The sequence below is a fragment of the Erinaceus europaeus genome, chromosome 16 (genome assembly GCF_950295315.1).
Source record: "Erinaceus europaeus chromosome 16, mEriEur2.1, whole genome shotgun sequence".
Taxonomy (NCBI): domain Eukaryota; kingdom Metazoa; phylum Chordata; class Mammalia; order Eulipotyphla; family Erinaceidae; genus Erinaceus; species Erinaceus europaeus.
In genome coordinates, this window is record NC_080177.1 from 3,152,002 (window position 1) to 3,165,858 (window position 13,857).

A 13,857-nucleotide genomic window follows, 5' to 3' on the forward strand; every position below is an offset into this window, starting at 1 on the left:
CCCCGTCAAAGGTCAAGGACCCTCTTCTGCCCAGTGTCTGAGCATTTCCAGAACCTTCCCATGTTCCTTTTCTCTTGGCCTTGCTCCCACTTCCAGGAGGAGGACACAGGGACTTGGGGGGGGGGCTTTCTGCTCAGGGTCACACGGTTGGGGAGAAGCAGAGCTGAGATGAGGGCCCAGGACATGATGCCGGTTCCAGGCGCCTGGGACCCTGCAGGAGGAGATCGTAGGGGACTGGGGGGGCGGGGGGGGACTTCCCTGAAGCCATGATCCCCCCCCCCAGGCAGGGAGCCTTACTAGGGACCCTCCTTCGATGCCTTTAGCCCCAGCCCCTGTGGAGCTGATTACTCTCCCTGTGTCCTGAGGTTCTCTGGGGCCTTGGGGACAGTCACAAGGTGGCCAACTGTCACTTGGCAATCATGCCCCCAGCTGGCTGGCCGCAAATGTGACCCCAGGGAGGTTCCAGGAAGTGGTCAGCGCCTCCACCCCGCCCCCCAGGAAGGGGATCAGGGTCATGGTGGGCACCCCGGGAGCATCCCACGGAGTCTCTACCCCATGACTTCTGTAAAGCCCATCGTCTGCTGATGGGCATCCAGGCTGCTTCCACTCTCTGGCTGTCGTGACTAGTGCAGCTGTGAACACCGGGTGCATGTGTCTCTTTGAACTGATGTCTGAGAGTCCACTGGATAAATGCCTGAGGGCAGCATTTCTGGGTCATAAGGTGATTGCATTTTTATTGTCTGATGTGCAGATATCTTCTCCATTTACTGAGTCGCCTAGTTATCCTCGTATAACTTGCTTTTGATGTGTAGAAGCTTTTTAGTTTCATGGAATCCCATTTATTTACTCTTGTTTTCATTTCTCATGCCCAGGGGGATGAGTCTCCAAATATGTCTTTGTGTGAAGTGGACCAAAATTCTTGATGGGGAGCATAAGGTGGGAGGTCTGGCTTCTGTAGTTGCTTCTCCGATGGACATGGATATTGGCAGGTGGATCCACACCCCCAGCCTCTTTCTTTTTCTTTTCTTTTCTTTTCTTTTCTTTTCTTTTCTTTTCTTTTCTTTTCTTCTTTTCTCTTTCTTTCTTTCTTTCTTTCTTTTTTTCTTTCTTTCTTTCTTTCTTTCTTTCTTTCTTTCTTCCCTTCTTTTCTTTTTGCCTCCAGGACTCGGAACCTGCCCTACGAATCCACTGCTCCTGGAGGCCATTTTTTTTTCATTATTGTTGTTTTATTGTTGCTGTTATTGTTGGATAGGACAGAGAGAAATCGAGACAAATGGGGAAAGAAAGACACCTGTCGACCTGCTTCACCGTCTGTGAAGCGACCCCCTTCTAGGTGGGAGCTGGGGGTTCGAACTGGGATCCTTTTGCGGGTCCTTGCACTTTGTGCTGTGTGCATTTAACCCGCTGCACTACCTCCCAGCCCACACCCCCAGCCTGTGTCTGTCTGTCCCTAGTGGGGCAGGACTCTGGGGAGGGGAGGCTCCAGGACATACTGGGGAGGCGTCTGCCCAGGGAGGTCAGGGTGGCGTCATGGCGGCCTCTGCAGCTTCGTGTTTGAAAGTCAGTTAAGATGTACAGCAGGACAAAATGTTTAGTAATCAGGAGCCAGAAAATGGAGCTAGAGCAGGTGAGAATAGGGATCTGAGGGTGGAGAGCAGATGGATGTCTGGTTTAGGTGTGCTCACTGGAGGGGTCCTGCTTTTCGCCGGCAGGATGAGGGGGTTTTGCTGTGGACTTTGGCTCTGCCAGAGCATGACGGAGGACGGGAGCCTACAGGAAGCCGCAGAGAAGAAGCAGGGCGGCCATGTGCAGTCGCCGTCAGGAGGGTCTTGTTAATGTCTTTGTTGTTGCTTTGCCAGGGTGGCTGGGTCTGGGGTTACCCTCCAGTGCCCCTTTCTTATGGCTGCAATTGGGGGGGGAGGTGGTGATCAGAAATACCTTCCTCCCTCCCTCCCTTCCTCCCTCCCTCCCTCCCTTCCTTCCTTCCTCCCTTCCTCCCTCCCTCCCTCCCTTCCTTCCTTCCTCCCTTCCTCCCTCCCTCCCTCCCTTCCTTCCTTCCTCCCTTCCTCCCTCCCTCCCTCCCTTCCTTCCTCCCTTCCTCCCTCCCTCCCTCCCTCCCTCCCTCCCTCCCTTCCTTCCTCCCTTCCTCCCTCCCTCCCTCCCTTCCTCCCTTCCTCCCTCCCTCCCTCCCTCCCTCCCTTCCTCCCTCCCTCCCTCCCTCCCTCCCTTTCTCCCTCCCTCCCTCCCTTCCTCCCTTCCTCCCTTCCTCCTCCCTCCCTCCCCCTCCCTTCCTCCCTCCCTCCCTCCCTCCCTTCCTTCCTTCCTCCCTTCCTCCCTCCCTCCTCCCTTCCTCCCTTCCTCCCTTCCTCCCTCCCTCCCTCCCTTCCTCCCTTCCTCCCTCCCTTCCTTCTTTCCCCAGAGAATGAAGCCAGGATCTTATATGTGCATAACGTGAATTTTTAAAAAGTTTATTTAAATTTTACTGGATAAGACAGAGAGAAACTGAGAGGGGAGAGGGAAATAGAGAAGGAGAGAGACAGAGAGACACCTGCAGCCCTCACCACTCTTGAAGCTTCCCCTGCAGGTGGGGAGCAGGGGCTTGAACCCAGGCCCTTGTGCACTGGGATGTGTGTGCTTAACCAGGCCCTCCTATGCATAATTTCTTCTTCTTCTCCCTCCTCCCTTCCCCTCCTCCTCTCCCTCCTCCCTCCTTCCCTTCTTCCCCTTCCCTTCCTCCCCTTTTTTCCCCCTCCTCCTCCCTCCTCCCCCTCCCCCTCCTTCTTCTTCTGTGGAGAGACTCCCCAGCACGGTCCCGTCATCCATGGAGTCTCCTCTGGTGCTGTCCATGTTGCTCCCATGTGATGCCGGGACTCGAACCCAGGGCCAGACACACAGCACAACTTGTGCCCCACCCAGTGCGTTGTGCCCTGCCCTGAGGGCTGGCAGACCAGAGATGGGCCCCTGCCGTGTGTGTGTGTGTGTGTGTGTGTGTGTGTGTGTGTGTGTGTGTGTGTGACTTAATGCTGGTCAATGAGGGTCCATTCTGTTCCCTGAGAGCCATGGCTCCAGGGGTGGGGGTGGGAGGCGTTGCGGGTGGGCGCGGGGGGTGTGTGTGCCCACCAGCCTGGGGCTGTCCGGGCCAGCTGAGTGCACCCTGATTTGCAAGCAAATAGAAAGCTGTAGCTCATTGCTCTGCAGAAAGAAAGCGACTGGGGAGCATAAAGAAGCCTCCTTCCCCCAGGGCCCTGGAGGGCGGTGCCAGTCCAGCCGCAGCTACCTGGCTGTGGGGTGCTGGGCACTGGGTGGGGGTGGTCAGTTCAGAGGGTCAGCGCCCGCTGAGGGGGACAGGTGGAGGGAAGGCCCCAGGCAGGTTGATGGTGGCCCTGGCTGTGACCCCATGTGCATGTGTGTGCGAGTGTTCTGCTGTCAGATCATGGCATGGTCTCTCTGCTCCTGAACCACAGAGCCATCTGGGCTGGGCGGTCACTCCCTATTGACGGGCTCTTCCTGCTGTGTCCAGGCCTGAAAATGCCTGTTCACAGGCCCCCCCCCTGGGAGCTCGCTGGCCGCTGAGCAGTGGCCTGGCCTTCAGTGTCTGCCTCCTGCCAGTTCCCAGGGTGGCACCTCGGGCCTGGGGGACAGGGGAGACAGGGGCCTCTGAGTTGCTCTCAGGGTGTCCTGGGGGGAGCAGAGGCAGATGGGCATCTCTGTGGTGGCAGCTGAGCGCAGTGGAGTGTGGGATAGCCCCTGTGGAGTGGCTGGCAGGACAGAGACAGGGACAGAGATAGAGATGGACGGGGTGGAGACAGGGAGAGGGACAGAGACAGGGAGAGGGACAGGGAGAGGGACAGGGACAAAGACAGAGACAGGGAGAGGGACAGAGAAAGAGACAGGAAGAGGGACAGAGAAAGAGACAGGGACAAGGAGAGAGAGAGGGGCAGGGAGAGGGACAGAGGCAGGAACAGCGTGAGGGACAGAGGCAGGAACAGAGATAGGGACAGGGACGGGGCAGAGGCAGAGGCAGGGACAAGGGCAGGGGCAAGGACAGTGACAGGGTTTTGGTGGCTTCTGCCAGGCCGTATGGCTGGTCTGGAGACTGAGAGGCGGGGAGATGGTGACGACAGGGTCGCTGGGTGAAGGACAAAGCACAGGGGCCATCTTGGGAGGCCGGCAGTGTCCCTGGAGCCGGGGGCAGGAGGAAGGCGTGACAGACCTCCACCGCTCACTCTGGCTTCTGGTGGTGCCGGGTAGGGTGGGAGAGGGGTGGACCTGGGACTCTGGAGCCGGAGGCTTGAGAGTCGATCTGCAGAACCATTATGCTGTCCACACTGCCCATAACTTTTCTAAGAACCAGACGGTCTTTCCCTCCCTGTGACCGTGGGCCCTGGGGTGCTGCACAGCGCACCCCATGCCTCGTCCCCGCTGGCCTGCGGAGGGGTGAGCTGATTGCTGGATGTCCAGGCTCCCCAGCAGAAGACCCCCGCTTCCTTCCTGGGAGCTGAGTGAGGGTCGGATGCTGGGGCCACAGAAGGTCACTGGCTGCTAGCTAGCTTGGGAACCTCGGTCACTCAAACCAACCTCTCCTCAAGAGGGTCCCTTTTCTCTAGCTTAGAGCAGCCGAGGTGGGAGAGCCAGGAGCTGGTCTGGGGGCCCTTGGGGGGGCGGTTCTAGGCCTCCAGACCCTCCTGCATCCTGCACCTCTGTGTCTCAAACTGCCTCAGTCACTGCCTGACTCCCAGTGCTGGGGGGACAGGCTTCCAAACTCTGGGCTATTTCCCTTCCAAACTCAGTGTCATTCCATGCCGGTGGTCTTCAAGGTCTGGGGTGAGGGCTGGGTCGGGGGGTGGTGGTGGCGGCTGTGGTCTGGTCTGTGTGTCCCCCTGCCTCCCCCACTTTGAATGGAACAGAAGCCCCCGCCTGGCGTGTCTCTCTCCTGACCGGCAAGAGGGTGCCTATTTCCGGCTCACCGCTCTTTAATGATTAATTTGGACCTCTGGCAGTGACAGGGAATCCAGGACAAAATTGTTTAGCTGCAGAGAAGGGGTGTAAGGAGGAAGACATCCTGGGTGACTGGGGGGTGGGGTGAGGGCTGCGTCCTTGAGGGAGGGAGCTGGTCTCAGCTTTTCTCTGGGCTCATGGTGGTGGGGGGTCAGCAAACCAATCAGCCTCCTCCCCCGACAAAAATGAAAATAAAATAAAAATAAAACAGGCCCATGTTTCCTCAGCTGGAAACTCTGGGGCTGAAATCGTTCCAAGCCCGGGGCCTCTCTCCTGTGTCACATTATTTCCCATCCCCTCCTGCCCCCGGCCGTGTGGAGTTGCGTTATTATTGCCCCTTCTTTCTCTTTTTCTTTTGAGTGTGGCTGACTCAGGACAAGAGCTGCCCCAAATTCGGGAAACATTTTTAAGCCAATGCTGCTGCCGGTGTCTCTGCACACAGAGACGTCTCTGCGTGTCTTTCTAAGTCAGGGAATCGCTCGGGGATTCTGAGACTCCTGGAGGGGAAGTCTTGGGAGGTCCTGTCAGTCCTGGGGAGGCAGGGCAGGAGGAGCCTGGGGCCACTCCTCACTGTCTCTGTCTCTCTCTGTCTCTGTGAGGAGCCTGGGTTGGGGGACTCAAGGGGGCTGTTATTCCAGGCACCCATTCCAAATGCTCCCAGCTGTTCCCTCAAAGCTCATCCCCGGACTGCCCACGTTGCCTCCCCTTACCATGGGGGTAGCTTTCTGCTGAAGATTGTGGGGGGAGAGGGAGAGGATGGGCAGAACACATCAGGAATAAAAGAGAGAGAGGGAGAGAGAGAGATTGAGAGAGAGAGGTTGAGAGAGAGAGGGAGAGGGGGGAGAGAGAGAGACTGTAGTACCAGAGCTTCCCCCGATGTCTCGGTATCTCCAGGTGGCGCTGGGGCTCAAACCCAGCAGGGCAGGTGTGTGGCAAGGCAGGTTCCCTACCTGGTGAGCTTTCTCTCCAGCCTGCCCTCATTAGTTTGAGTCTTATGGCGTTTCCCGCGAGAGGGAGAGAGACAGAGAGAGAGAGAGAGATTGACAGAGACAGAGAGACAGCACCGCTCGGCTCTGCATGAAGTGGTGTTGGGAGCAGCTCAGGGCTCAGACACGCTGTGCTGCCTCTCTGACCATTTGTTTATTTTTATAATCTGTGGTTAAGAGTGGGCTATAGCAATTACAACAGCCAGAACTCCCACCTTCTGCATCCCCAAAATAATTTTGTTCCACACTCCCAGAGAGGGAGAAATGTTAGGGGAAGATGACCAGAGGGCTCTGAACCCCAGTTCCATCAAGGACCTGGAGAGAGAAGAGGAAAAAAGGGGGGGGCATTCAGAAGTAGCAACAGGTACAGGTGTGACTTAGAAAAGAAGGCAGGGGGAGTCGGGCTGTAGCGCAGCGGGCTAAGCGCACGTGGCGCAAAGCACAAGGACCGGCATAAGGATCCCGGTTCGAACCCCGGCTCCCCACCTGCAGGGGAGTCGCTTCACAGGCGGTGAAGCAGGTCTGCAGGTGTCTGTCTTTCTCTCCCCCTCTCTGTCTTTCTCTCCCCTCTCCATTTCTCTCTGTCCTAGCCAACAACAACAATAATAATAACTACAACAATAAAACAACAAGGGCAACAAAAGGGAATAAATAAATATTAAAAAAAAGAAAAGAAGACAGGAACACAGGAACAAAAAAAGGGCAAGTATATATAAATATATTTACAGAAATAATAGTCAGCCCATGTCTGTGACTTTGGGAGAATCACTGCAGTTTCCAATGGAGGGAATGAGACACAGAACTCTGGGGGTGGGAACGGTGTGGGCTTAGATCCCTGGTATCTTATCATTTTGTAAATCAATATGAAATCACTAGTAAAAAAAAAAAGAGTGGGCTACGAGATTGTACATAGGGTCCAGTCCCACCCCACACCCATCACCAGAGTTCTGTCCCCACAGATCACCACCAGGCTTCTCACAAGCCTCAGAAAGTGTGTGTGTGTGTGTGTGCGTGCGTGCGTGTGCATGTGTGTGTGCGCTTGTGTGCGTGTGTGCATGTGCGTGCATGTTTGCGCGCGTGTGTGCGTGTGCATGTGCGTGTGAGTGTATGTGCGTGTGCGCGTGTGTGCATGTGAGTGTGTGCATGCATGTGCATGTGCGCGTGCATGTGTGCGCGTGCGTGTGTGCATGTGCATGTGCATGTGAGTGTGCGCGCGTGCGTGTGCATGTGCGTGTGTGTGCATGTGCATGCGAGTGTGTGTGCATGCGTGTGCGTGTGTGCGTGTGTGTGTGCGTGTATGCGTGCGTGCGTGCGCAAGTTCATGCCGTTCATGGAATCTCTCTAGATTCCACATACAAATGAAACCACTGGCAACTGTCTCTGACCCATTTAAAAGATCTTCTCTCATAGGCAGGTGTTGGCGCACCTGGCTGAGCGCACACACTACAGGGCAGGAGGACCCGGGCTCAAGTTCCCCTTCCCCACCTGCAGGGGGAGCTTCATGAGCGGTGAAGCAGGGCTGCAGGCCTCTCTCTCCCTCTCTATCTTCCCATTCCCTCTCCATTTCTCTGTCTCTAACTAAAATCTATAAATATATTTATATTAAATATATAAGTAAATAAATACAATTAAAATATTTTTTCCGCTTTTGTTCAATTGAGCTGTCTCCGGGAAAGGGGAAGTGCGTGAAGCCAGAGCTCTGCACAGCCCTGGCAGGCAGCAGTGCTGGAGGTTGAACCTGGGGCCTGGGGCGGGGGGGCACAGCTGGGCAGGGGAGCAGAGCCGGGGCCCTGGAAGGCGATGGTGAGGGTGACAGATGGTGACACTGTGCTTTGTCCCTGCAGGCCCAGCATGGCGCCCGCCGTGTCCGCCCCGAGGCTCCTGGCCCTTGTCCTCCTGCCCTCGGCTCTCGGCCTCAACCCTGAGGACCCCAACGTGTGCAGCCATTGGGAGAGGTAAGGGGGAGCCGGGTGGGTGACTCCCGGCTCCATCTCATAGCCGGGAAGATGGAAGCCCCCGGGGAGGGGGCTGCGGGTGACCAGGTCCTGGGAGCTGTCCTGCCACCCCCACCCCCCTGTGTCCCAGGATGGCCCGAGGCAGGTGGGCTTTAGTGGGGGGACAGGGAGAGTGGTTGTGCCTGGCAGGGCTCTCGGTCCATGGGTGGGTGGGGGCCCCGAGCCTGACTGTGTGGTCTGAGGTGGAAGTATTGGTCAGTGGCCTGAGCCCCAATCAGGGCAAAGGGAATTGAAGCCGCACTGATAAGCCCCTCAGAGGCTGACACATCAGATGGGGGAAAATGAAGACCCCACAGGACTGGAGGAGGGCAGGAGCCCCCCTTCTGAGTGAACTGAGGTAGACAGCGCCCCACCTTGACCCTGGGCGGGGGGCACAGTTCCCACCCTGGAGTGATGCCCAGTCCTGACAGAGAGAGTGATGGGGGAAAATGAAGGCCCCACAGGACTGGAGGAGGGCAGGAGCCCCCCTTCTGAGTGAACACAGTGCCCACCCTGGAGTGACGCCCAGTCCTGACACAGAGAGAGAGACTTGCCTTGTTCCATTCCTGCTGGGGAAGGTCCCCACTGCAGGAGTTTCCATGCAGGTGCCCCAGGGCTCGAACCCGGGTCCTTGTGTTTGGTGATGTGTGCTCTCTACGGGGTGAAGCCTCATTTATCTGTTTGTTTGTATTTATTTGTGATTGCTGCTGGGGCCTGGTGCCTGCATAACAAAGCCACTGCTCCTGGTGGCCGTCTTTTCCTTTTCTGTTTCCTTCGACAAGACAGAGAGAAATTGAGAGAAGAGGGAGATAGAGAGGGAGAGAGACAGAGAGACACCTGCAGCCCTGCTTCACTGCTCGTGAAGCTTCCCCCCTGCAGGTGGCGGGTGGGGGCTTGAACCTGGGTCCTTGCACACTGTGATGTGTGCGCTTAACCAGGTGCACCACTGTCCAGCCCCCTGAAAAATATATTCAGTTATCTACATGTACACACACACACACACACAATCATGGCAAATGTTTTAGTGGCTAGGGGAGGCAGCACAAGGGCTCTGCAAACTCTCCTAACTGAGGCTCTGAGCTCCCAGGTTCAATCCCCAGCACCACCATCAGCCGCAGCTGAGCAGGGCTCTGGTCTCTCTCTCTTAGTTTTTTAAATTTTTATTTATTTATTTATTTATTTATTTATTCCCTTTTGTTGCCCTTGTTGGTTTTTTATTGTTGTAGTTATTGTTGTTATTGTTGTTATAGCTGTTGGTGGTTAGAACAGAGAGAAATGGAGAGAGGAAGGGAAGACAGAGAGGGGGAGAGAAAGACAGACACCTGCAGACTGTGAAGTGACCCCCTTGCAGGTGGGGAGCGGGGGCTCAAACAGGGATCCTTACGCAGGTCCTTGCGCTTTGCGCCATGTGCGCTTAACCCGCTGCACTACCGACCGACTCCTCTCTCTCTCTCTTTGTATCATTCATTAAAAATAGATAAATAAAATATTAAAACAACAATAAATATTACCACACACACACAGACTTAAAACATGTTGATTTTGCCTTCCAGAGGCACAGAAAAAAAAAACCCAAAGCCTCCTTTCTCCCCCCTTCTGAACTCCAGAGCACAGGCTGGGCCCTAAGGGGGTGGGGGTGTCATCTGGGCAGGAGGAGGTGTGTGTGTGTGTGTGTGCATGTGTGTGCGTGCGCGTGTGCTTGTGCATGTGTGTGCGTGTGTGTGTGTGCGCGTGTGCTTGTGTGTGTGCGCGTGTGCTTGTGCGTGTGCACATGTGCTTGTGTGTGTGCGTGTGCTTGTGCGTGTGCATGTGTGCTTGTGCGTGTGTGTGCGCACGTGTGCTTGTGCGTGTGTGCGCGTGTGCTTGTGCGTGTGTGTGTGTGTGCATGTGCGTGTGTGTGCGCATGTGCTTGTGCGTGTGTGTGCGTGTGCTTGTGCATGTGCTTGTGTGTGTGTGTGCGCATGTGCTTGTGCGTGTGTGTGCGTGTTTGCTTGTGCGTGTGCGTGTGTGTGTCTGGGGGTGGGGCAGAGTGGAGCTCTGGATGCTTGGCCCCGGCATCCCCGGGAGCAACCCCCCAGGGCAGCCCACCCCCAGGCGCTGACCACTGCCCTGCCTCCTGTCTGCCCACAGCTATGCCGTGACGGTCCAGGAGTCCTACGTCCATCCCTTTGACCAAATCTATTACACGCGCTGCACGGACATCCTCAACTGGTTCAAATGCACTCGGCACCGGTGAGGGCCTCTGGGGGGCACCCGGGACCCCCTCTGCGGGGCAGGCTGCGTGCAAGAGGGCCACTGTCCCCAGGTCCTCAAGAGGCAGCGCGTTCTACTTTCTCAAAGTGTCTAGTGATTTGCAGTCAAGATTTGCTGGAATCTGCAAGTCCGTCAAGTGACAGCTGACGGCCTCGTGCTCGGTGGTGGTGGTGGTGGGACTTGAAACCTTCTCTGGTGGCTGCTGGAACTCAGTCTGAGCTGCCGGCAGAAAGGAAGCCTGCTTCATGCCTCCTGCAAACCACGGGAGAGAGGGGAGGGGGCGGGAGGGGTGGAGGAGGCACGATTCCTGAAGACCTTGGACAGGCTGCCGGATCTGGGAACCCTGGGGAGCTCAGCACACACAGCCAGGCTCGCAGGGCCCGTTGAGGTCGGGGTGCAGAAATGCCTGGCAAAGTGGGGAGAAGCTCCAGGTGTCCACCCTCAAGGTGGCTGAAGCCCACGGAGAATTTGCACTGGGGCTTGATGCCAGCTCTAAGGGACCCATTGTTCCTGGGGGCCATTTTTCCATTGTGTTGGATAGGACAGAGAGAAACTGAGAGAAGAGGGGAAGATAGATAGATAGATAGATAGATAGGTAAAGAGACAGGGGCCAGGCAGTTGCACACCTGGTTAAGTGCTCATGTTACAGTGCACAAGGACCCAGGTTCAAGCCCCCTGGTCCCCACCTGCAGGTGAAAAGCTTCCTGAGTGGTGAAGTAGGGCTGCAGCTGTCTCTCTGTCTCTCTCCCTCTCAATCTCTCTCTCCCTTCTCAGCTTCTCTCTCTATCTGATAAATAAATGATTTTTAAAAAGAAAAATGAGAGAGAGAGAGAGAGAGAGAGAGATACCTACAGACTTGCTTCACCACTGGTGAAACGTCCTCCCTGCAGGTGGGGACCAGCGGCTCACACCCAGATCCTTGCTGGGGTCCATGTGCTTCATACTACGTGCACTTAACCAGGTGCACCACCACCCAGCTCCCTCCAACTGCAGTTTTCTTGAACCAAGAAGTGAACCCTAATTTTCTCTTTAAAATTTAACCTCTGCTTGTCTCACTGTGCGTTCTGGCTTAGTGTTCTGGTTCTTCTCTCTCTCTCTGTCTGTCTGTCTCTCTCTCTCTCTCTCTCTCTCTCTCTCTCTCTCTTTCTCTCCCTCCTTCCCTTCCTCCCATGTGAATCTATCTCATAGGCAATAAATCAAACCCATTATTATAAAGAATGAAAGCTCTTAAAGAGAGGGACGTGGGGTCATGGAATGCTCGCCGCCTGGGGGTGGGGCTGGTGAAGGAGGCTTTGCTGCCTCTCTTGCTGAGGACTGAGTCTGAGGGAGCTACTGTGGCAGGCAGCCCAGGCCCTGCACCCCCACCCCAACGCCTCTTACACTCTGGGCTCCCCCAAGGCCGAGGGTGCTGCCTCTGAGCCTTCCCGGGAGTGATGGGGCGAGCTGCCCCATCTGGGGTGCAGGGAGCCACCCACCCAGGGCCCACGTGAGGCTCAGAGGACCCTCTAGCTGGGGTGGGAGTGGGGGCAGAGCTGTCTGATTGTGGGCGCTGAACGGACGCGCCCTGCTTCTGTCCGGAGTCTGGTGGTTTGGGGGAGCGGCACCCCAGCTGGGACGCCATCACCCTCCACAACCCTCTGAATGTCACCCTGGGGACTGCGGGCGGCAGGGTGGCAGGGCCGGGGGCAGGGAGGGTGATGGATTCCCAGCCGCAGGGCGGGTGCCATCGACACTTTTATTGTCCCCGGGATCTGGGGCCGCCGTGTGTCTTAAAGTCCTTATTGACCTTATTGAGTGGCAGCTGGACGGCTCTGCAGGAACGTGTCACCCTGACGTCCGGCCGACTGATCTTCTCAAGTGCCCCTTTCTCCTCCCCAGGAAGAGCTACAAGACTGCCTACCGCCGCGGCCTCCGTACCATGTACCGCAGACGCTCCCAGTGCTGCCCCGGCTACTACGAGAGGGACGACTTCTGCATCCGTACGTGGGGTCGGCCCGGGGGCAGGGGGACACGGGGCTGGCTCCGGCCCTGGGTGCGAGCTGGGTCATTACGCGGGCGGTCTCCTATGTGGGTGGGAATGGGCCAGCTTGGTCCTTGATGGGGCAGTGGGAATCGGGGCTCCCAGCCAGGACAGTCAGTGCCCAGGACAGCCTGACTGGGAGGAAGGAGGCAGTGGATGAGTTGAGGGAGGGGTTCTCAGGCAGGCGGGTGGGTGGGTGGTTGGATGGATGGGTGAATGTATAGATGGGTGGATGGATGGATGGACAAATGGGTGGATGGATGGACGGATGGATGGATGGATGGGTGGATGGATGGATGGGTGGGTGGATGGATGGACGGATGGGTGGATGGATGTATAGATGGGTGGATGGATGGATGGATGGATGGATAGATGGATGGATGGGTGGGTGGATGGATGGATGGATGAGTGGATGGGTGGATGATTGGATGGGTGGATGGGTGGATGGGTGGATGGATGGATGAGTGGATGGGTGGATGATTGGATTGGTGGATGGATAGGTGGGTGGATGGATGGATGGATGGATGGGTGGATGGGCGGATGGGCAGATGATTGGATGGGTGGATGGATGGGTGGGTGGATGGATGGGTGGGTAGATGGATGGACGGATGGGTGGATGGATGTATAGATGGGTGGATGGATGGATGGATGGATGGATGGATAGATGGATGGATGGGTGGGTGGATGGATGGATGGATGAGTGGATGGGTGGATGATTGGATGGGTGGATGGATGGATGAGTGGATGGGTGGATGATTGGATGGGTGGATGGATGGATGAGTGGATGGGTGGATGATTGGACTGGTGGATGGATAGGTGGGTGGATGGATGGATGGATGGGTGGATGGGCGGATGGGCAGATGATTGGATGGGTGGATGGATGGGTGGGTGGATGGATGGGTGGATGATTGGATGGGTGGATGGATGGGTGGGTGGATGGATGGATGGGTGGGTGGATGTGTGGATGGGTGGGTGGGTGGTTGGGTGGAAGGGTGGGTAGGTGGGTGATGGACAAGTGATGGCTGTTGGTCTGTCTGCCTGGTGGGAGATAGGTGGACAGTGGACTGATGAGTGGATGGATGGATGGATGGAGTGATGGGCAAATGAATGAGTGTACAGTGAATATGGATGGACAGATGGGTGGATGAACAAATGGATGGATGGGAAAGTGGATGGATGGATGAGTAGATGGATAAGTGGACAGATGAACAAACAAATGATCTGATGGATGGATAGTAGGTGGTTAGATGAATGGACAAAGGGGTGGGTGGGTAAGTGAACAGATGAATGGTGGGCAGATGGGCAGATGAGTGGGTGCACTGATGGGAATGTGTGGATGGAAGGAGGGAAGGAAGGAGGGAAGGAAGGAGGGAGGGAAGGAAGGAAGGAAGAAGGGAAGGAGGGAAGGAAGGAGAGAAGGAAGGAGGGAAGGAAGGAAGGAGGGAAGGAAGGAGGGAAGGAAGGAGGGAAGGCAGGCTGAAATGCTGATGTCAAGAGCGCAGAGCCTAGAACAAGGATGACGAGTGTTCTCACCTGAGGGTGGGGCCCAGGGGTGGGTGAAGCTCCAGGGACTGACCAGCATGGGAGGAGAGTTGGGGTGTGACGG

The 13,857-nt window shown here is 56.4% G+C and overlaps 1 protein-coding gene across 1 annotated transcript in view; it reads left to right on the plus strand.

Annotated features, from left to right (window-relative positions):
• The first annotated feature begins 7,830 nt into the window (after positions 1-7,830).
• The window catches only part of MEGF11 (multiple EGF like domains 11), a 28,205-nt gene continuing 22,178 nt past the window's right edge, over positions 7,831-13,857 (plus strand). Inside the window, exons 1-3 of the mRNA XM_060175706.1 lie at positions 7,831-7,939; positions 10,109-10,210; positions 12,110-12,210. Of these exons, the coding sequence (XP_060031689.1) occupies positions 7,836-7,939; positions 10,109-10,210; positions 12,110-12,210 (307 nt within the window). The 5' untranslated portion in view covers positions 7,831-7,835. The remainder of the gene's footprint in view (positions 7,940-10,108; positions 10,211-12,109; positions 12,211-13,857) is intronic.